This window comes from Monodon monoceros, unplaced genomic scaffold (assembly GCF_005190385.1).
Source record: "Monodon monoceros isolate NGI ecotype Baffin Bay Population unplaced genomic scaffold, NGI_Narwhal_1 Super_Scaffold_20, whole genome shotgun sequence".
In the NCBI taxonomy this organism is placed as follows: Eukaryota; Metazoa; Chordata; class Mammalia; order Artiodactyla; family Monodontidae; genus Monodon; species Monodon monoceros.
This window is the reverse complement of record NW_021703777.1, coordinates 135,411,470-135,434,823: the sequence shown is the minus strand read 5'-3', so window position 1 is coordinate 135,434,823 and position 23,354 is coordinate 135,411,470. Positions and strand designations below refer to the sequence as shown.

Below are 23,354 nucleotides of genomic sequence, written 5' to 3'. Positions count from 1 at the left end.
GTTCCCACCCAGGCCCGGCCTCCCAAGAAGCACCCCCTGTGGCAGGGCGGCACGGAGCCCAGAGTGAGCTGCGGGGCCTGCCCGCCTGCACGGCCCATCTCCGTGCACGGGGGCTGTGAGCTGGGGGGCGCCAGCAGACGCCTGGAGCCTCAGGGGCTGCGTGTGTGTGACAGGGCAACCAGGGTCCCTGCCGCACAGCGAGGAGGGGACACACGTGCACGAAGCTCCCAGTAGGGAGCCCGAGGCCCAGGACGCGCCCTCTGGGTGCAGGACAGGCCCGACAGCCACCCCTGAGGTCACACGCCACCACACCAACGTCCTCTACAGACACACACGGTACGACAGGGAGGTTTTCTGCCACCAGGCCCCAGGCACCGGGCACCATGGCTCTGCCCTGGAGCACAGAATCAGGGTCTCGGCAGACGCAGAAAGGGCTTGAAACCGATGAAAGCAACACGAAGAAAATGCCCAGCCTGGACTGGAGGAGATGGGCCTCCGTTCTACCTGTTTGCAGGGTACCTGGCGCTGCAGCAAGGCCACCCGTTCCTCCAACTCCTGGATCCTACTCTGAGCCCGCTCCCGGTCAACCCTCTCCGACGTGAAATCGTCCTTGTACGCGAGGATCTGTGAGGAGACACTCAACCGTCAGACGGCAGCGCCGTTTCTGCACAGAGAAAGGCCCCCAGCGCCCCCCAGCACCCGGCCCCGGGGTGGGGGGCACCTGCTGCTCCAACATCTGCACCCGCTCCAGCGCGGCATCCCGGGCCCTCCTCGCGGCCTCCAGCTCCCGCCTCGCTTCTGCACAGTCGTTGATTTTCTCCTCCAGCTGTGTGTTGAGCCGGGAGATCTCCTTCCTCATCAGGTCGGGCGGGGAGGGCCTCTCGGGCTCGAGGGGGGCCTGCAGCCCTCTCAGCTGTGCGTGGAGTCCCCTCACGTACTCGTCCCTGCTGGCGTCGTAGCGCTGCCACTTGGCATTGAGGTCTTCCACCTAAGGAGGCCGGAACGCTCACGGTGGCAGCGGCCGAGAACCTGCTCTCAAGCCAACCTGAACTGTGAAGCTATTCACTAGCAACAAGGAGCAGAGTGAGTCTCCCCTTAAATGAAAGTTGCCTCAGGGGACCTCCCTGGTGGCACAGTGGTTAAGGATCCGCCTGCCAACGCAGGGGACACGGGTTCGAGCCCTGGTCCGGGAAGATCCCACGTGCCGCGGAGCAGCTAAGCCCATGAGCCACAACTACTGAGCCTGTGCTCTAGAGCCCACGAGCCACAACTACTGAAGCCCACGCGCGTAGAGCCCGTGCTCCGCAACAAGAGAAGCCACAGCAATGAGAAGCCCGCGCACAGCAACGAAGACCCAACGCAGCCAAAACTAAATACATTAATTAATTAATTTTAAAAAAATAAAAGGAATGAAGGCCAAAAAAAAAAAGAAGTCTCAGTTTGCTCTGTGCAGAGGGGACACTAGGACGTGGGCAACAATGGCCACAAACAACCACCGTAGACAGAAGCAGACTTGCTACAATTTCCCACTGTAAAAGCTATACTTGATAGTAATTCTTGTACCTCATTTATCCACATGTGAATTAACTTGGGGGCCGGAGAACGACAAGCGTGTTCTACACGTCCTTTTAGGCAAATATGTCGGGCCTATAGGGACTGTGCGTATCAGCCGAAGTGGCCTGAGGGCAGGGGCAACCCCTGGGCACAGCCGAGGAGAGGACCCTCATCTGCGGGCCGTGAGGGGAAAGTTCTTCCCGAGGGACATCTAACAGACACTCACGTGAGTCACCTTCTGCTTCAACAGTCGATTCTCCTCCCGTAACTTCTCAACAACCGCGTGGACAGAGCCGTCCCCATCTGCACACGCTGGCTGCGTAAGAAAGGAACGGAGAGCAGACACCGTGTCACCGAACGTGACTGTCGTGTGCGGCAAGAGGGTAGGAAGCCACACCTGGAGACCGAGGGTGCAGACGGTCACTGCAGCCCGCACTGCGGCAGGTGGGACGGGCCCCTTCCCGAAGGTGGGGGAGGGGTGGTCCTCGCCCCGCCCAAGCCCAACCCACGCTGGGGCCAAGCCTCGCTCAATCTTCTCATGCCTGAGACTTTCCATCATCATGGGAGTCGGGAGGGCAGGAAGCTTAATCTCACCGTCCGCCAGAGAACCTTCCAGCCCAGGGCCACAGGGCCACCAGGAGCAGGCCCGGCCAGGGACCCGGCTCCCTCCCTCTGGGCCCACCACACTGTCGTGTCACGTCACGCAAGCAGGGTTGACCTCAGTGATTCTGTACACGGTAGTCCACCCGTGCCTCACTCGGGGTCTCGGGACTCATGCCTGGAAACCCACGTGCCAAACCAGCCCTAATGGCGGTGGGCAGAGCTAGCCGAAAAGTCCATCTGAATCCTAGGAATTCAGTGCATTTAACAGTACGTACGGTGGGCTGTATGCTGGTGCCGTACTTTTGAGAATTCCCCTCGAATGACAAAGGAACTACATGTCCTAACCCAGCGGGCACCGGAAACCCCGGTGACTCAGCCGAGTCCAGGGCTGAGAAGTGACGCGGATGTAGAGCCTGTTAAGAGCTCCGGCCCCACCCCTGCCCAGGCCAAACACGACGTGCGGCTGTGTTCAAGTCCCCAGAGGGAAATGACACAGTGACTCAAAATCAGACGAGAACACAGCCTGCCCCCAGAGAGCACTGTGGTACCTGAAATGTGCCTGTGTGCTTTCTGAGGTTCCCTTTTCGTGGAATCCACCCGCGGAGACGGGCAGTTCTCAGACCGGTTCTCAGACCAAGGTTCTCCCCAGCGGGCTTCCCAGTGGAGCTGCTGCTAAGGGGCTGGAGGGCCTGTCCCCACCTCCCCCCACGTTTCTGAGTCATCCTGGTTGCAGCCTCTGAGGATCAGAGAACTGCCTGGAAAAGAGTAATCTGGGCTGGGCGGGGCAGGGTGTGCACTGCGTGGAATCAGACAGGCAGGGAAGGCGGCCTCGCCCCGTGCTCCCAACACCCCCAGCCAGGAGCCCCCTGACCTCCCAGGTAGGGAATTCCTGATGCTGAAACCACACTGTCCCCTCCCCGACCAGACCGCACACACAGCCACAGCCCAGCTCCACGCAGTCCTGTAGGCCGCCTGCCCCTGACCCCGGCCCCCGGCCCCTGCCCGGCTCCCTCCCTGCTGGCCCCACCCTGCCTTCGGCCTGGCCAGGGGTCACAGCGCCAGGTACACAGAAGGGCTCCGTGTCCTCCCTTCACTGCAGGAGGGCCCCGGCGAGGCCAGCCCTGCTGAGACACGTGGAGCCCTCCCCCGCCCCGGCCCGCCCGGCTGATTCCTCACCACCTGCGGCCTTTGGAGGCGCTGCCCCTCGCCCGCCTGCACGTGTGCCAGCACCTGCTCAGGACACCCCTCCCGCCCCTGCTCTGCCTGCTTCGTCCTCGGCGAAGGCTGACGAGACCACAGTGCCATCTCCCCACGAGGACCAGGGTCACCTGCAGGTCTGGGGGTGGCAGCTGGTGACGCAGGCCACCTGCTTCCCTGTCATGTTCTGCACCTCCCACCGTGCTAGAAGAAATCCCTGGATGGACGGGCTTTGCTGCAACCCTCACTATGGAGAGCAGGGGGGGCCCTGGGCGCCCCCCGACCTCCGTGACGGCTGAGGGATCCTGCTGCACCTCGGTCCGCACCGTGGCGTGCTGACACCACAGCCTACCTCGGGGCTCCTCTCCCCCACGTCCCCCTTTGCGCGCTGGCGTGCATCCAGACACTGGGCCAGATGCTGGCACATGTGGGCAGTGGCGGCCAGGGTCCTGCGCAGCCGATGCGTCTCGTCGGCCAGGGAGCGGCACAGGACGTCGCTGGCGGCCAGGGCCCGCCCCGTCGGGGCCGCGCCTCTCCTCCGCAGGGCCACTGCCTTCCGCTCCCGCTCCGGCTGGCTCATCAGCGGCTGTGTCTCCCTCTCTTTTTCTTCTAGTTGCTCGGGAAGTCTCTCGATTTCCTAAGGGGCAGATTTAGAAGCACAGCTGATTTGACTGTAAGAAGCAGTATCAGGAACAAACATTCCTAGAGCAGAAGAAAGTCCAGCACGGACACCCGTCAGTAGGTGATCAACGCGCTCACTTGGAGGTTGGCTTCTGAACGAATAATTAACTTTGGAGTTTTCAGCCCATAAAGTTCTAACTGAAACCTCATCTAAAATTCTATTTTCATGAGCAAACTCGTAATGTTAGATTTTACATCACCAAGTTACTAAGTGCGGCAATTCCGAGTACTTCTTGATGGGAAGGGTGGAAACTCCACTGCAGTGGGTAGCCCCCAAAGATATGCCCACGCCCTAACCCCCGGTACTTGGGAACGTGACTTTACTTAGAAATAGGGTCTGTGAAGATGCACTGAGCTAAAATGAAGTCATACTGGATTAGAATAGACCCTAATCCAATGACTGGTGTCCTCATAAGAAGAAGGAAACACGGACACAGATACAGAAGACGGCCGCACGTCGACAGAGGCAGAGACTGGAGTGATGTGTCCGCAAGCCAATGAAAACCAGGGATGCCGACAGCCACCGGAAGCCGAAAGACAAAAAGAAGACCCCTCCCCCAGAGCCTCGGAGGGAGCACATCTCTGCCAGCGACACCCTGATTTGGGGCTTCTGGCCTCTAGAACACTGAAAGATGAAGCATCTGTTGTTGTACACCACCCAGTTTATGGTACTTTGTTACAGCAGTTCTAGGAAACTAAGATACCCAACCCCAATTAATTTTTTTTAAAAAGTCCTTAAAATTACAATTTACTTCGAACCCAGCCTTAGTTTTGTGCTTTCCCATTTTCAAAGTAATCACCAGCATAAACAGTACATAAGGGAGGTGAAGCAGGATGAACCAGTCCATCCTACAAATGAAAAAACAGCTTCAGAAAAGTCAAGGTTGAGCCTGAGCTCCACGTGAGGAAGTGGCAGGAGAAGGATCTGGGCTCCACTCAGGGAGGCGCTCAAGCTCACCTCCTGCGTGCCCACGAGGAGGGATGGACCCCAGGAACCGAGAACCTTCTTAGCACAGTGGAATGGAATACAGGGCCAACATTACTAACGGAACCCTGAATTACTACTCTCTTAACCTGCTTTAAAATGAAAACATGTGCATGGTTATAAAAAATTCAAACATACAGAAGGAAAGCAAATGAAAACTTCAATTCCTTTCTCCCAGCAGCTCCTCTGCCCCCAGCTTCACTCGCCAGAGGCAACTACTCACTATTTGGGCACGGACCTTTCCAGAGTGTTTATAAGCATCTATAACACATGTACTTTTACACAAACGGATGCTACAACACGCTTTTCTCCTCCTCAGCAATATACCTTATTCCACAGCAGCACAGAACCTGCCTTGTTCTTTTCAACCACAGCCTGGAGCTTCACGACAGATTCCAGATTTACTGAACACACACCTCCAGCTGGCAGACATGTGGCTGCTTCCTTGTGCCCTTATGCAAATACAGCCACGGGATATATGCCCAGAGGTCAGATGGCTGGGTTAAGACTGGGGTTAAGAAGTAATTGGTGGGGTGGACCTAGAGATTATCATACTAAATAAAGTCAGGAAGAGAAAGACAAATACCATATCATACCACTTTATATGTGGAATCTAAAATATGGCACAAGTGAACTTATCTACGAAACAGAAACAGACCCACAGACGTAGAGAGCAGACTCGTGGTGGCCAAGGGGGAGGGATGGATTGGGAGTTTGGGATTAGCAGGTGCACATTAGTATATAGAGAATGGGTAAACAACCAGGTCCTACTGTAGAGCACAGGGAACTATAGTTAGTATCCTGTGACAAACCGTAATGAAAGCGAATACACGAAAGAATGTGTATATGTATGTGTGTGCGTGTCACTGAATCACTTTGCTGTATAGTGGAAATTCATGCAACACTGTAAATTAACTATACCTCAACAAAATAAATTAATAAAACAATAAGTGGTGGACCTCAGGAACACAGCCAGTCTCCGGGTCCCAGCCTGGCTCCCTGGGCCCGCGCGCATCCACGAGGCAAGGGCTGCTCCCCGCGCTCCTGCACCCAGACACCCCGTGCACCTGTGATAACCAATCCATGGATAAGCCCAGCATGTGACCGAATCACTCCAGCCAGGTGACCCAGAAAACATTCTGGAAACCTCTCCCTCTCTCAGGAAATTTTTTTTTTTTTTTTGGCCGCACTGCGTGGCTTGCGGGATCTTAGTTCCCCGACCAGGGATCGAACCCAGGCACTTGGCAGTGAAAGCGCCGAGTCCTAACCACTGGACGCCCCCCAGGGAATTCCCTCAGGGAATGTTTAAGATTCCTCTCCTTCCCATTTTCCTTGGACTTCGCTCTAGAAATGAACAGAAAGAGAGAAAAGAAGAAAAACTGCAGTTAGAATGACCGGTTTGGCTCTCTTAGCAAAGGCCTAGAGGAAGAGGCTGTTCTAGATCTGCACTTCACAACAGGGACTCAAAACAGGAAAGAGCAGAGGCCTGGCAGATGGCGAGGCAGACCGTGAGGGCGGCGGGGGAGATGAGGAGGTCAGGCCCCGGCAAGTGGGAAATGTCCACCACCAAGTGCAGAAGAAGTAGCAGGACTGGTGATGACGGGTGTGACACATCACTGGGAATGAGCCCGTCAACTGGGACTTCCGCCCCAAGGCGTGTGGCGCTGGCACTCCATCACGCCATCACACCTCCCTGCCCTCGACTCACAGATGTCACAATCTCAGGGGTACCAGTCAAGCCAGGTGAAACCCACTCTTGGAAGGTCATTACTTTCATTTTTCCACCTTTTGGCCCCGACGACCTCACCCCTGAACCACAGGAGGAGAAGAGGCCTCTCTCTGCAAGCTGGCCGGTCGGCATCCATACCTCCTCCCAGCAGACGACCCTTCAGCACCAGGCCGCACCTGCAGGACTGGGAAGGGTGAGCTGGGGGCCACCACACGTGGCCTTCTGAGCCTGTCCACATAGCTGGGGCTGCCGGCTGGTGCAAAGTCACTTGGTCTGGGTGAAGCCACGTCCACACAGTGTGATGGGGCATTTACAGAGCTGAGAACCAACTACAGCCTTCTTAGCATAAAATACCATAAACAGGAAAAAGAACGCCAAACCCCAACGAAAGCTCAGGCTCTCACTGCTGATTGTTTCCTGGCCTTGGATTTATTTGTTCTCTTTAAAAACTGGCCGCTTCTGAAGGCAGTGCCAGCTGGTCAAGGCCCCTGTCCCACGTCCTTACCGTGGAAAACGCAGCAGGAGCCCCTCCCTCCAGTGTCACAGATGCCAGGCCCGCCGCGGCCCACCCGTCGCCTGGACTCGTCTTCCCCTGCCAGCATCACAGCTCTGGGGTGGCCTTGTCACTACTGGTGGGATAGACATGCCACACTCCCCCGAGCTGGACCTAGTCGCCCTCCACAGTGGCTCAGAAGTGTACCTGGAGTAGACACGGATGGTAAAGAGAGACCTGCCCTGAGAGTGGACTTTCACTACATTTTAGAGTTATTCAAACCAAAAGCTGTGATTTCAGGGCTTCCCTGGTGGCGCAGTGGTTGAGAGTCCGCCTGCCGATGCAGGGGACACGGGTTCGTGCTCCGGTCCGGGAAGATCCCACATGCCGCGGAGCGGCTGGGCCCGTGAGCCATGGCCGCTGAGCCTGCGCGTCCGGAGCCTGTGCTCCGCAACGGGAGAGGCCACAACAGTGAGAGGCCCGCGTACCGCAAAAAAAAAAAAAAAAAAAAAAAAGCTGTGATTTCAGCAGCGCAACAGAGAAACGTCTCTATCCTTCTCTTTGTCTGATACTGAAGTGTATTCAGAGTAAATACATGTTATGCACATAAAAGAGGTATTAATATATATACAAATACGTACAATACAAACACAGAAAGTCTGTAATACCAGTGAAGGCTGGTCTCCCATGGAATCATACATTTCACAGACTTCTAAGTCCCTACGATAACCGCACTGACGGCAGCAGCAGCAAATGCACCAACCATTCAGTCTCCACACATCCTACGAGACAGCTGCTATCACGTCTCCCATTCCACAGATGGGCAAACTGAGGCTCACGGGATCCAGGTGGCTGCTGGAGTGCCCAGGTAAGGAGGCAGTGGCACCCAAGCCTCGACACCTCCACCTACCACAGCTCCCTCGCACCCTCTGAGGCTGGGGGACTTCAAGCAACACCTGATTTCCGAGCATCTTTCCTTGCGGGTCAAACGGAGACAGGAAGAGAAACAATGGGGCAGAAGGTCCCTGGGCTTTGGGGGCTCATGGAGCTTCCCAAGGACACACTCTCTCGTCGCCACACCCCAGCCCTGGGTCCAGCCCAGCCCCATGAGGATCCCCAGTAAATGTCTGAGAAGAAGACTGGGGGGTACAATGGCCAGGACCTGGGCCCTGTTCTCAACCTGTTTACAACACAGAGACTGAAAAACACAAACACACAGCTGACTCTGGTGGTGAGATGAGTTGAATCGGAAGGACTCACAGGCCCTTATTGTCTGTCTTAAAAATCTTGTTTCAAACACCAGTTTAGAAATGATCTGGCTCTCACGGAGACTTGCTGGGTGGCAACATATACCATACTTGGGGCTGGCTTTTTCCCTCACCGCTGAGAAACTGGAGAGCTAGAGAAACCAAGGTAAGACCACCGGGAGGCGGCGCCCTGCACTGTAGGGCAGCCCAGCCCCGAAAAGGGCTGCCTGACCTGCCCTCCCCACCGCAGTGAGAGAGGCCCCAGGACCCTGGAGCCCCCAGGTTTGGGGCACTCGCTGCTTACTCTGAAATTGGAGAGACACGTAATGGCTCATCTGGCTAAGTGCCCTTGTCCAATCAGTAACAGTTCTTAGGACACAGAACATAGACCACTGTTGTCAAAAAGCAAGGCCTGTCCTAGAATCCCGGCATTACACACACAGACGTGATGCACAGAAGTCAGCAAATGGCCAAGGACCCCTGGGAGACCCTGTCACTGGGACCTAAACCCCATGGCTCCACTCTCAGGACACAAAAGTGTGAGGAATTCTATTAATAGTCTTGTGGCTCAACCTTAAAAATAAGAGGCGTAGGGCTTCCCTGGTGGCGCAGTGGTTCAGAGTCTGCCTGCCGATGCAGGGGACACAGGTTCGTGCCCCAGTCTGGGAGGATCCCACGTGCCGCGGAGCGGCTGGGCCCGTGAGCCATGGCCGCTGAGCCTGCGCGTCCGGAGCCTGTGCGCCGCAACGCGAGAGGCCACAACAGTGAGAGGCCCGCGTACCGCAAAAAAAAAAAAAAAAAAAAAGGAGGCATAGCCTCTTGGACTTCGTCCCTTTATTAGTCTGCTTGGGCTGCCATAACAAAGTCCACAACCTAGGTAACTTAAAACAACAGAAATGTATCCTCTCACAGGTTAGAGGTCCAAAATCCAGGTGTCAGCAGGCCATGTGCCTTCCGGGACTCTAGGGAAGAATGCTTCCTCGTCTCTTCCAGCTTCTGCTGGTTGCTGGTAACCCTGGGCTTGTAGATGCCTCACTCCGATCTCTGCCCCCAACTTCACATGGCTGTCTTATAAGGACACCAGTCACTGGATTAGGGTCCACCCCAGGCCAGTATGACTTCATTTAAATTTATTACCCCTGCAAAGACCCTACTTCCAAATAAGGTCATAATCACAGGTTCCAGGTGGAAAGGAATCTGGGGGAGACACTCTCCAGCCCAGCACAGTCCTCTCCTCTCTACTTCCCGGGCAGCTCTCAGTGGCTGGCCATGTGCAGACTGCAGCCCAAGCCCATGGTTACCTTGAAACCAGCAGCTGAAGGGGGAGTGAGATAACAGGGGCAAGCAGGGAATTTAAGAAAAGTCAATTCACTGGGCCTTCTCCACAAGTGCCGTGCACTGAAGGTGTAGCGGGGGAGGCACTGATGAGGACGCAGCACACCTCCTCCCCACTGGAAGAGTGCAGGCGGGAGCAGGCAAACAGGTAGGACAAAAACGAGCACGGCCTGGAAGGTTCTGGGAATATGGCAGAGGAGGGAGCACCGGGAATCTTCTCCTCACCTGAAAAACAGTGCACTGGCAGAAATCTGTCTAGTGTGACTGTTTTGGATCTCAAGTCCTAAAGACTTGCAACTTCCATATGAGCACTTGGACAGTAAATTGAGGTTAATTTCAGTCAATTTCAGCTCTTCCTACAGTAGCAGCTACCCATCCCACCCCTAGCCATGCCACTGGAGGCCATACACCTGTTTCTGGAACAGCCTACACACAGCTTGCAGGAGCCAAGGTGGGCAAAAAAGACCCTGTCCTCCAAATACTGGGTATCTGCTCTGACCTCTGCGTCCTGCTTCTGATCACAGAGGTGTGGCCAAACAGGCAGGCGGCCATTGTTGCACCTCCCCCATTGCTATAGGACCCTCCCACTCCAGCTGAAGTGCTACTGGATTTAAAGGGCCAGTGCCCTTTCCTTCCCCTTTTAATTTTTCTTTTTCTGCTTCAGGGAGCCAGACATTAAAGATTATGATATTCAAAAGCAACTACATAAAAGGGGAAAACTTGAAAGTGACCACACATTCCCAGTTACAGTCTGAGAAAAACCTTAATTGATGCCTCAGGCTGATCCTTGGTACAGAGACAATCTACAGCAACCAAAGAAAAACAAAAACAGCAAATCCTAGGCAAGGAGAGTAATCTGATTTCCAGAGATACCACATTACTAGATCCAAACGTCCAGTTTTATTTATTTATTTTAGATGTTGGGGGTAGGAGTTTATTAATTAATTTATTTTTGCTGTGTTGGGTCTTTGTTTCTGTGCGAGGGCTTTCTCTAGTTGTGGCAAGCAGGGGCCACTCTTCATCGCGGTGCGCGGGCCTCTCACTATCGCGGCCTCTCTTGTTGCGGAGCACAGGTTCCAGACGCGCAGGCTCAGTAGTTGTGGCTCTCGGGCCTAGTTGCTCCGCGGCATGTGGGATCCTCCCAGACCAGGGCTCGAACCCATGTCCCCTGCATTAGCAGGCAGGTTCTCAACCACTGCGCCACCAGGGAATCACCCAAATGTCCAGTTTTAAACAAACAACAACAAAAAAAGCACAAGGCACTCAAAGACACAGGAAAATATGGCCCATTCAAAGGAAAAAAATCAACAGAAGCTGTCCCTGAAAAAGACCTGATGGTGGATCTTCTAGACAAGGACTCTAAAACAACCGTGTTAAAGATGCTCAGAAAACTAAAAGAAGATATGGAGAAAGTCAAGAAAGCAATGTAGGAATAAAATGGAAATACAAATAAAGAAATAGAAAACCTAAAAAGAAACCAAAAAAATTGTGGAGCTAAAAAGTACATTAACTGAAATTTTAAAATTCACTGGAGGTACTCAAAGGCAGATTTGATCAGTAGAAGAATCAGCAAACTTGAAAACAGGACAATGAAAATTATCAAGATTCAAGGAAAGTAAACAGAGCCTAAGGGTCCTGTGGGACACCATTAAGCAGACCAACATACACATTGTGGGAGTCCCAGAAGGAGAAGCGAGAGAGAGAGGGGTAGAAAGAATACTTGAAGAAATAATGGCTGGGGCTTCCCTGGTGGCGCAGTGGTTAAGAATCCGTCTGCCAATGCAGGGGACACGGGTTCAAGCCCTGGTCCGGGAAGATCCCACATGCCACAGAGCAACTAAGCCTATGCGCCACAACTACTGAGCCTGCATTCTAGAGCCTGTGAGCCACAACTACTGAGCCCATGCACTTAGAGCCTGTGCTCCACAACAAGAAGCCACAGCAATGAGAAGCCTGTGCACTGCAATGAAGACACAACACAGAAATAAATACATATAAATAAATAAGAAATAATGGTTGAAAACTTCCCAAATGTGATGAAAGACATGAATCTAAACATCCAAGAAGCTCAATAAACTCTAAGTACGATGAAGTCAAAAAGACCAAGACACATTATAATCAAACTTTAGAAAGCAAAAGATAAAAAGAGGAATCTTGAAAGAAGAGAGAAGCAACATGTCACATAGAAGAGATCCTTAATACGATTAGCAGATTTCTCATCAGACACTTTGGAAGCCAGAGGCAGTGGGCCTATATATTCAAGTGCTAAAAGAAAAAAAACAGCTGGGGACTTCCCTAGTGGTCCTGTGGTTAAGAATCTGCCTTCCAATGCAGGGGACGCAGGTTCGATACCTGGTCAGGGGACTAAGATCCCACATGCCGTGGGGCAACTAAGCCCACGCGCAGCAACTACTGAGCCCATGTACTCTAGAGCCCGTGTGCCACAACTGGAGAGCCCACGTGCCACAACTACTGAGCCCACGCACTCTGGAGCCCGTGCACCACAACTAGGGAGAAGCCCACGTGCTGCAACTAGAGAAACCCGCACGTCGCAACTAGAGAAACCTGCACATCACAACTAGAGAAGCCCATACACTGCAACAAAGATCCCACGTGCTCCAACTAAGACCTGATGCAGCCAAATAAAATAAATAAATAAATACTTTAAAAAAGAAAAAATACTGTCAACCAAGAATCCTATATCCAGGGCTTCGCTGGTGGCGCAGTGGTTGAGAATCTGCCTGCCAATGCTGGGGATACGGGTTCAAGCCCTGGTCCGGGAAGATCCCACATGCCACAGAGCAACTGGGCCCGTGAGCCACAACTACTGAGCCTGCACGTCTGGAGCCTGTGCTCCGCAACAAGAGAGGCCACGACAGTGAGAGGCCTGCGCATCGCAATGAAGAGTGGCCTCTGCTTGCCACAACTAGAGAAAGCCATTGCACAGAAACAAAGACCCAACACGGCCAAAAAGAAAGACAGAAAGAAAGAAAGAATCCTATATCCAGCAAAACTGTCTTTCAAAAGCAAGGGAGAAATTAAGACATTCCCACATAAACCAAAGCTGAGGGAGTTTGTTACCACTAGACCTACCCTGCAAAAAATGCTCAAGGGAGCCCTGTAGAGTGAAATGAAATGACACTAACTCAAAGCACAGTAACTCAAAGCTATATGAAGAAATAAAGATGTCAATAAAGGTAAAGACTTGGGCAATTATAAAAGCTAGTATTATTGTAACAACAGTTTTTAACTCTTCTTTTTTGTTTTCCACATGATTTAAGAGACTAATATAAATATATATATATATATTTAAAAAATTTTTAGTCTACAAGTTAGTATTACTGTAATTTTGATTTGTAACTCCACACGTTATTTCCTACATAATTTAGGAGACTAATGCATATAAAAGATTAACTTATGTTTGAGGGCACACAATGTACGAAGATTTAATTCTGTGACATCAACAACCAAAAGGGGTGGGGTTTAGCTATAAGGGAGCAGGGGTTTTGTATGTTATTGAAATTAAGCTGGTATAAATTCAAATTAGAGTGTTACAACTTTCGGATGTTAAACGTAATTCGCATGGTAAACACAAAGAAAATAGTTACAGAATATACCCACAAAAAAATGAGAAAGGAATTTAAATATTTCACAATTTAAAAAATCAAACCTAAGACATAGTGGGGCTTCCCTGGTGGCACAGTGGTTGAGAGTCCGCCTGCCGATGCAGGGGACATGGGTTCGTGCCCCGGTCTGGGAAGATCCCACATGCCGCGGAGCAGCTGGGCCCGTGAGCCATGGCCGCTGGGCCTGCGCTCCGGAGCCTGTGCTCCGCAACGGGAGAGGCCACAACAGTGAGAGGCCCGCATACCAGAAAAAAAAAACAAAAAAATAACATAAGACATAGTAATGCAGAAAATGAGAAACAAAAAAAGCTATAAGGTATACAGAAAACAAACAGCAAAATAACAAGTATTTCATCCATATCAGTAATTACTTTAAATGTAAGTGGATTAAAATCTCCAATTAAAAGACAGAGATTGGCAGTATGGATAAAAGCATATGATCCAACTACATGCTATATACAAGAGACTCACTTTAGATCCAAAGACATATATAGATTGAAAGTAAAAGGATGAGGACTTCCCTGGTGGCACAGTGGTTAAGAATCCTCCTGCCAATGCAGGGGACGTGGGTTTGATCCCTGGTCCAGGAAGATCCCACATGCCGCGGAGCAACTAAGCCCATGCACCACAACTACTGAGCCTGCGCTCTAGAGACTGTGAGCCACAACTACTGAAGCCCGTGCGCCTAGAGCCCGTGCTCCACAACAAGAGAAGCCACCACAATGAGAAGGCCATGCACTGCAACAAAGAGTAGCCCCTGCTCACCACAACTAGAGAAAAGCCCACGTGCAGCAATGAAGACCCAACACAGCCAAAAATAAAATTTTAAAAATTTTAAAAATAAAGAAGAAAGTAGAAGGATGGAAAAATATTTACATTCCATGCAATTAGTAACTAAAAGCGAACAGGAGTAGCTATACTAATGTCAGACAAAATAGACTTTTTTTCAAAAAAGGCTACAAGAGACAAAAAAGGATGTTATACATTAATAAAAGTTTTAACACAGCAAGAAAATATAACCATTATATACACTGATGTACCTAATAACAGACAGGCAAAATATATGAAGCAAAAACTGACAGAACTGAAGGGAGAAATAGACAATCCTACAATAACAGCTGGAGACCTCAAAACCCTACTCTCAATGATAGAACAACCAAATAGAATATACGTAAGGAAATAGAGAACTTAACACAATAAATCAATTAGATCTAACAGACATCTACAGAACACTCTACCCAACAACATACACATTCTTCTCAAATGCACATGGGACATTTTCCAGGACAGACCATGTGTTAGGTTACATATTAAGTCTCAACAGATTTTAAAAGACTGACATCATACAAAGTATCTCCTCCCCAACCACAACAGAATGAAGTCAGAAATCAACAACAGAAGTAAAATGAAGATTCACAAAACTGTGGAAATTAGAAAACACACTCTTAAACCAATGGATCAAAGAAGAAATCACAAGGAAATTAGAAAATACTTAAAGGCAAACACTTAAAGTGAAAACACAGCATACCAAAACTCGCAGGATCCAGTGAAAGCAGTGTTAAGGGGGAAATCTAAAGATATAAAACTTACGGGCTTCCCTGGTGGCGCAGTGGTTGAGAGTCCACCTGCTGATGCGGGGGACGTGGGTTTGTGTCCCAGTCCGGGAGGATCCCACGTGCCGCGGAGCGGCTGGGCCCGTGAGCCATGGCCGCTGGGCCTGCGCGTCCGGAGCCTGTGCTCCACAGCGGGAGAGGCCACAGCAGTGAGAGGCCCGCGTACCGCAAAAAAATAAATAAATAAATAAATAAATAAATAAATATATATATATATATATATATATATATATATATATATATATAAAACTTACATTTAAAAACAAGAAAAATCTCCAATCAACAACCTAACTTTACAACTTAAGGAACTAGAAAAAGAAGAAAAAACTAAACTCAAAGCTAGCAAAAGGAAGGAAGAATAAAGATTTGAGCAGAGACAAATGAAATAGAGAACAGAAAAACTATTAGAGAAATTGATGAAACCAAAAGTTGGTTCGTCAAAAAGATCAGCAAAATGGATAAACCTTTAGCTAGACAGACTACAAAAAGAAATACAGAAGATTCAAATTACTAAAATCAGAAATGCAAGTAGAGGGAATTCCCTGGCGGTCCAGCGGTTAGGACTCCATGCTTTCACTGCCCAGGGCCCGGGTTCAATTCCTGGTCAGGGAACTAAGATCCCACAAGCCACGTGGCATGGCCCAAAAAAAAAAAAAAGAAAAAGAAATGCAAGTAGAGACATTACTGACAATTCTACAAAAATAAAAATGATTATAAAATGAGTACTATGGACAACTGTACACCAGCAAATTGGATAACCTGGATGAAACAAATTCATAGAAACCTAACACCTACCAAGCCCAGCTCACAGAGAAATATAAAAACTGAAAAGACCTCTAACTAGTAAGGAAACTGAATCAGTAATTAAAAATCTCCCAACAACAACAAGTCCTGGAACTGATGGCTTCACCGGTGAATTCTATCAAACATTTAAAGAAGAATTAATACCAATTCTTCCTAAGCTGTTCCAAAAAAAATGAAGAGGAAGGAACACTTCCTAACTCATTCTATGAGGCCAGCATTACCCTGATACCAAAGCCAGACAAAGACACTACAACAAAACTACAGACCAATATCCCTTATGAATGTTGATGCAAAAATTCTCAATGAAATACTAGCGGGCAAATTCAATGGCATATTAAAAAGATTATACACCATGCACAAGTGGGATTTTTTTTCACAGACTGCAAGGGTGGTTAAACATACAAAACATGATCAATGGATGTTAACTAGACTTATTGTGGTAGTCATTTCACAATATATACAAATATTGAATCATTGTGCTGTACACTTAAAACTAATATAATGTTATATGTCAATTATAGCTAAAGGAAAAAAATAGCAGTTGACACTATGATACCGGTGTTCTGATTTGGAGACTTAAGTTGGCTTAGTGCCATACTTACACTATGTTCAGTATTTCCCCACTACACATCCCTCCAGCACTTTTACAACCTGCTTCAAGCAGTGATCATGTATGTCCATGTATGATTCCACAATTTGAGGGCAAGAATTGGATATTGATCATCTTTGCATTCCCCTAGCCTAGTGGTTAACAGAATGTGCAATTAACAACTTTATAAGGTAGTAAAGGCCATCATAATTTGCCCCCAATCTAATTTTACAGCCACTTCCTGTGTTATTCTCTACGCACTCTTCACTCTAATTACACTGAATTAACACTGCTATAGATTAACACTGCTACTGGTGCAACCCTGATAATGTACACATCGTTGTGAAATGAATGTACTATACTTATTGGGAGAAATGGAAAAATATAACCCATGATGCCTGCTTATACATATTCCCCTTACATACAGAGCACGCCCAATAAATGCAAGCTCAGTAAATAAACACCTGAGTGGCTATGGTAGGTGACATTCACATCTTCTGAGTCCCCATTATGTGCATGAGATTATTATATATATACATATATACCTGTTAAATCATGTGTTCCTCACAACATCCCATACATCTGTCCTATGTCGTATTTTCCACAAAGGCAATGGATTATTTCTCCAATGTCTATTTTCTCAACTAAGATGTAAGCTTCATAAAGACAGGAATCCGCCTTTCTCAATCCTTTCTGCATTTCCAGGGCCTACCAAAACATCTGGCATACAACAGGCATTCAACAAATAACTACTGGCTGAATGAATGAATGAATAGCCCTATGAGCTATGTATTATTACTTCAGTTTTACTGATGACAAAACTAGAATACTAAATGACTTGCCCAAATTAACATGGCTAAGAAAGTGGCAGAACCAGATTTCAGTGCACAGCTTCTCAACATTCAGTGTAATATTTGCTTTTCATTGGTGCCTAATAAAGAGCCAGTTTTGTTGCCCAAAGTAGTTCTACACATCCCTGTGAACTTCTCACAGGAAAATTTTAGCAAGCTTCATCATGGTTTCTTCTTAAAGACAGTGAAAAGGTAATACTAGATACGTGACTAAGGCTATCCTTGGCTTTTTAAAAGAATAAGAGGTGCAGCATATTTACCTTCTGGGCAGCTGTATAGAAGGTTCAGAGACCAATTTCAGCAAAGTGACTAGGCAATTCTTGAGCATCAGTTTCATTATGTATGATAGGCCTTGAATTATTTCCATCTGTACTTTGGTTCTACTTTCTATATGTTGCAAATTGATCATGTTCTTGACATTCCTAACTTTATCATTAGAGTCTCACTTATAGTATCTGAAGACAATTAGATAATTGTTGATAAATATCTAGTAAACAATAATGATATGAGGATGAGGCCTTCTGAGGGACATGAAGCACAATTTTGTGTTTGATGTTTGTTTTCTGTGACTCAGCATCAATCCCTTGGGATGAAATGAAAGTGATATTATTAAACTTTTCTAATCAGAAAATTTTTCACCAGATTTATTCCACATAGATTTAGGTAATATACTGCTCTGCTGTGGTTAAGTTCACGAACGTATTTCATCAAAAAAAAAAAAGGAAGGGAGGGAGGAAGGGAGGGATTGTTCAGTGTAATACACTACATTAACAGAATGACGGGGGAAAAACACATGATCATATCAATTGATGCAGAAAGGCATTTGACAAAATTCAACACTTTTTCACAATAAAAACACACAACAAACTAGGAACAGAAGTAAACTACCTCCACATAACAAAAGCCATAAGAAAAACCCATAGCAAATATCATACCCCATGGTAAAAGACTGAAAGCTTTTCCTCTAAGATCAAGAACAAGACAAGGAGGACTTCCACTGGAGGGGGCATGGGTTCAATCCCTGGTCAGGGAACTAAGATCCTGCATGGCACAGCTGGGGGGAAAAAAAGAACAAGAAAAGGATATTGGCTTTCATCACTTCTATTCAACATAGCCCTGGAAGTTCTAGCCAGAGCAATTAGGCAAGAAAAAGAAATAAAACACATCCAAATAAGAAAGGAAGTAAAACGGTATCTGTTTTCAGATGATATGCTCTCACATGGAGAAAACTCTTAAGATCACACACACACACACATACACACAAACCTGCTGGAGAGAATAAATGAATTCAGCAATTGAGCAGAATACAAATCAACACATGAAAAACAGTTGTATTTCTATACAGTAACAATGAAGAATCTGCAAAATAAATCACAAAAACAATTCTACTTACAATAGCATCAAAGAGAATAAAATACTTAGGAATTAATTTAATCAAGGAGGTGAAAGACTCGTACAATGAAAACTATGAAATACTACTAAAAGAAATTAAAGAAAACATAAATAAATAGAAACATATCCCATGTTCACAGATTGGAAAACTTAATATTGTTAAGATGTCAATATTATTCAAAGTGATCTACAAAGTCAATGCAATCCCTATCAAAACCCCAGGGAATTCTCTGGTGGTCCAGTGGTTAGGACTTGGCGTTTTCACTGCCGTGGCCCAGGTTCAATTCCTGGTTGGGGAACTAAGATCCCACAAGCTGTGCAGTGCAGCCAAAAAAAACCCCAAAAAACAAAAGCTCATTTTTTTTGCAGAAATAGAAGAACTCATCCTAAAATTCATATGGAATCTCAAAGGACCCCAAATAGCCAAAACAATCTTAGAAGGAAAAAAAACAAAAAAAAGAACAAAGCTGAAAGACTCACATTTCCTAATTTCAAAACTTCTACAAAGCCACAGTAATCAAAACACTGTGGCACTGACATAAAGACAAACATACAGACCAGAGAGACAGAATAGACAGCCCAGAAATAAACCCTTGCATAGATAGTCAAATGGTTTTGACAAAGGTACCAAGACGATTCAGTGGGGAAAGGACAGTCTTTTTTAAAAATGGTGCTGGGAAAACTGGATATCCACATGCAAAAGAATGAAGTTGGACCCTTATCTAAACCATACATGAAAATTACCTCAAAATGGATCCAAGACTTAAATGTAAGACCTAAAACTACAAAACTCCTAGAAGAAACACAGGGCAAAAGCTTCATAACACAGGATTTGGCAGTGATTTCTTGGATATGGCACCCAAGGCACAGGTAACAAAAGAAAAAACAGACAAATTGGAAAGTTTTTTAATGAAAATAAAAATGAAAATTTTGCACATCAAAAGACAAGTAAAAGTAAAAAGGTAACCTACAGAATGAGATAAAATATTTACAAATCATATATCTGATAAGAATTAGTATCCAGAATGTAGAGTACTCATAAAATTCAACAACAAAATAACCCAATTCAAAAATGGGCAAAGGACTTGACATTTCTTCAGAGAAGATATACAAATGGCCAGTAAGCACATGAACTGATGCTCAACATCACTAATCATTATAGGGAATTGCAGATCAAAACTACAATCATTTTGTACTAAATTAGCATGCACCTATTAGGATGCCTTCTATCAAAAACACAGAAAATAACAATATTGGTGAGGATATGGAGAAATCTGAACCCTTGTGCACTGTCGGTGGGAATGTAAAGTGGTACAGCCATTGTGGAAAAACAGAATGGAAGTCCCTCAAAAAATTAAAAATAGAATTATTATATAATCCAGCAATTCCACTTCTGGGTATACACCCAAAAGAATTAAAAGCAGGATCTCGAAGAGATATTTGCACACCTATGCTCATAGCAGCAGTGATATTCATAAGAGCTAAAACATGGAAGCAACCCAAGTGTCCATCAACAGATGAGTAGATAAGCAAAATGTGGTATATACCTATAATGGAGTATTATTCAACCTTAAAAAGGAAGGAGATTCTGACACATGTTACAATATGGATGAACCTTGAGGACATCACACTAAGTGAAATAAACCAGTCGCAAAAAGACAAATACTGCATGATTCTACTTATAGGAGGTATCTACAGTAGTCAAAATCATAGAGACAGAGAGTAAAATGGTGGTTGCCAGTGGGGGGTGGGGAGGGGAGGGGTCGGTAGGGGACAAAGTAGGGAGGTGGGGAATTATGTTTAATGGTATAGAGTTTCAGTTGTACAAGATCAAAAGAGGTACGATGATATATGGTAAAAACAAACACACAATAAACACACAGTACACACACACACACACACACACACGCAAAACCTAATATAACCTACTGTAAAGAGTGTATGCTGTTCCACTTACAGAGAGCATGGCAGCATAGGGAAAGAAAAGCCACAAGTTGCTATATCAGGACCAAGCAGGGTCCATGAGGCTAGTCCCCAAGGCAGTGGTGAGATGGGGTTGAGCAGTTTCAGCCTGCACAACGAATCAGTGCCATCATTCCAGAAAATCTTAACTGGAAGAGCTTTGCAGAGTCATCCATTCAGGCCTCATGTTACAAATAAGGCAAGGTCTTGAGTCCCACTGTGGTGGCAAAAAAGACCAGAATTCTCAAGACTGATCTGGTCCCATCACACACTGGCTACACCTTGGCCACAGATGCACTGGTCACCTGGCAGTCCATCCACACCTGTGAGCCTCAGCATCCTCTTTGGGAGCCCTCGGTCCTCACCAATCCAGGGTCCCTGCTCCTAACCAGCTGGCGGACACGGCCACTGATGAGACCAACCCGTTGACCAATTCCTCTCATTGTTTTCACTCTGCACAGCTACTTCAGTGAATCCAGGGCCTCTGGGAGGTGATAAACATCTCCATTCTTCCCCAGGTTCTCTGACCAACCCCAGAAAGATGTAGGGGTAAGCAACAAATATTTAATTGCATAAGATATCAGATATTAAATTACTCCTGAAATAATTTAAAATCCTAAAGCATAACTTACATTGAGGGACTTCCCTGGTGGTGCAGTGGTTAGGAATCTGCCTGCCAATGCAGGGGACACCGGTTCGAGTCCTAGGCCGGGAAGATCTCAAATGCCACGGAGCAACTAAGCCCGTGCGCCACAACTACTGAGCCAGCACTCTGGAGCCCATGAGCCACAACTACTGAAGCCTGCACGCTCTAGAGCCCGCATGCCGCAACTACTAAACCCTCATGCTGCAACTACTGAGGTCCACACTCCTAGACCCCGTGCTCTGCAACAAGAGAGGCCACTGCAACGAGAAGCCCGCGCACCGCAACGAAGAGTAGACCCCGCTCGCCACAACCAGAAAAAGCCCGCACGCAGCAACGAAGACCCAACGCAGACAGAAAAAAAAAAAACCTACGCTGAAAGGACCAGTAGTACTAGGATTACAGACCTGGCTCTGTCTGGGTTTTGGTTAGAGGCTCTGGGGCCACAGGATGCTGGGGACACATGTCAACTGAGCACCAATGGCCACCAGACTGCAAGCAGAGTCCTGTTCTGGGTAGGATGTGCTCTGGTCCCCAATCTACACTCATCTATGGCTCCCGGTGTCCATGACACTAAGATCAGTGGTGCAGACCAGGTGACTTCCTTCTGCCCTGATGAGTAATAATCCATCTTGCCCAGGAAAAGGGAGAGAGCTGGAGCGAGGAAGACATCTGGCTTCTAAAGGCATTTAAAATGATGCAGATAAGAAAATATTGACATGATATTAAGTAAAACTGTATAGACAGCTTGAACTCAAACACGCCAAGTAGATACATACCCTATGGTTAAATGAAAGACAGGGAAGAGGCATGCCAAGAGATTATGCTCTGTGGTCATCTCTCTGTGGTGGGATTGTGGTGGTTATTCTATTCTTTATTCTTTCCTCTATATTTCAGATATTCAAAATTACTTTTATTAAAAGAAAAAAAGGCGTGCCTCTTTTTCACTCTAAAATCCGGCTGCAGGGTCAAGCCTGGAAGTGAAAATTGTCTTTTGCAGGCCTAATTCCTTTCCTGGGAAAACCCAGATAATAGCTATGCACCGAATGGGATAACAGACCAGAGTTCACCAAAATGTTTGGGGCACTTCCAAACTGTTGTAGAAAAATACTGTTACTCTCGCTCCTGATCTGGGTGTTTAATATTTCACACAGATAGACATAATATCGCTGACAAGGATACAAAGGAGGAAAAGTAAGGATTTAAGTCTATTATCAGACACTCTGGCAGGCTCCCGCTCTGTCACCACTCCCAGCAGGGCAGGAGTGTTACTACTGAAAGATACATTCACAGCTGGGGCTAAAGGAGATCCAGAACATAACTATGGCTCATGTGGCCCTGAACCCAACACAACACAAACACACCCAAGAACCCAACTCAGACACACACACCAGGAGCCTATACGCATGTCCTACACACACACACACCCAGGCCCAATGTCTGCGCACACAATGCAGAACTCAACATGAACACACACGTACACAGAACCTTCCAGGTGCACACACGCCCCAAATACAAATAACATGCACACTCATCCCTAAGACCCAACACAGGCGCACACCCCTCAGAAAGGTACACACACCTTTCAGACCCAGCATGGACACACGCACACCCCTGAGAGCCCAATGCAGGCACTCACACTCTTCAAGACCCAGCACGGCAACAGACCCCTCAGAAGTGATCACGCACACACATCCTTCAGAACCCAAAATGGGCACAAACTGAAGACCCATCACACGTGAACACACCCCTCAGAACCCAATTCAAGTGCTCACACACCTCATATACCACGCAGGTACACACGCCACAACCCAACACAGACACACAACCCTCAGACCCAAGACAGGCACACATTCCCCTCCTACCCAACATGGGAGCAGACCCCTCTGAACTCACCTGGTACACAACCATCAGTTTTAACACCAGCACACACACAACCCTCAAAACCATCAGAGACAGGCAACCTTCAGAACCCAACACACATACACACCTCTCAGAGTCCGAACAGGCACACATACCCTCAGAACTCAAGACAGGCGTGCACACACAC

At 47.6% G+C, this 23,354-nt stretch overlaps 1 protein-coding gene across 2 annotated transcripts in view; it reads right to left on the bottom strand.

Moving 5' to 3' along the window:
- Nucleotides 1–23,354, bottom strand: part of TNIP2 (TNFAIP3 interacting protein 2) — a 31,666-nt gene that overhangs the window by 5,750 nt on the left and 2,562 nt on the right. The window contains exons 2-5 of one of the 2 annotated variants that reach the window (XM_029235426.1): nt 3,707–3,991; nt 1,781–1,870; nt 722–988; nt 505–624 (exon numbers count right to left, since the gene is read on the bottom strand). In XM_029235426.1, coding sequence (XP_029091259.1) covers nt 505–624; nt 722–988; nt 1,781–1,870; nt 3,707–3,991 — 762 coding nt within the window. The remainder of the gene's footprint in view (nt 1–504; nt 625–721; nt 989–1,780; nt 1,871–3,706; nt 3,992–23,354) is intronic. The other variant, XM_029235427.1, reaches the window with a different exon arrangement.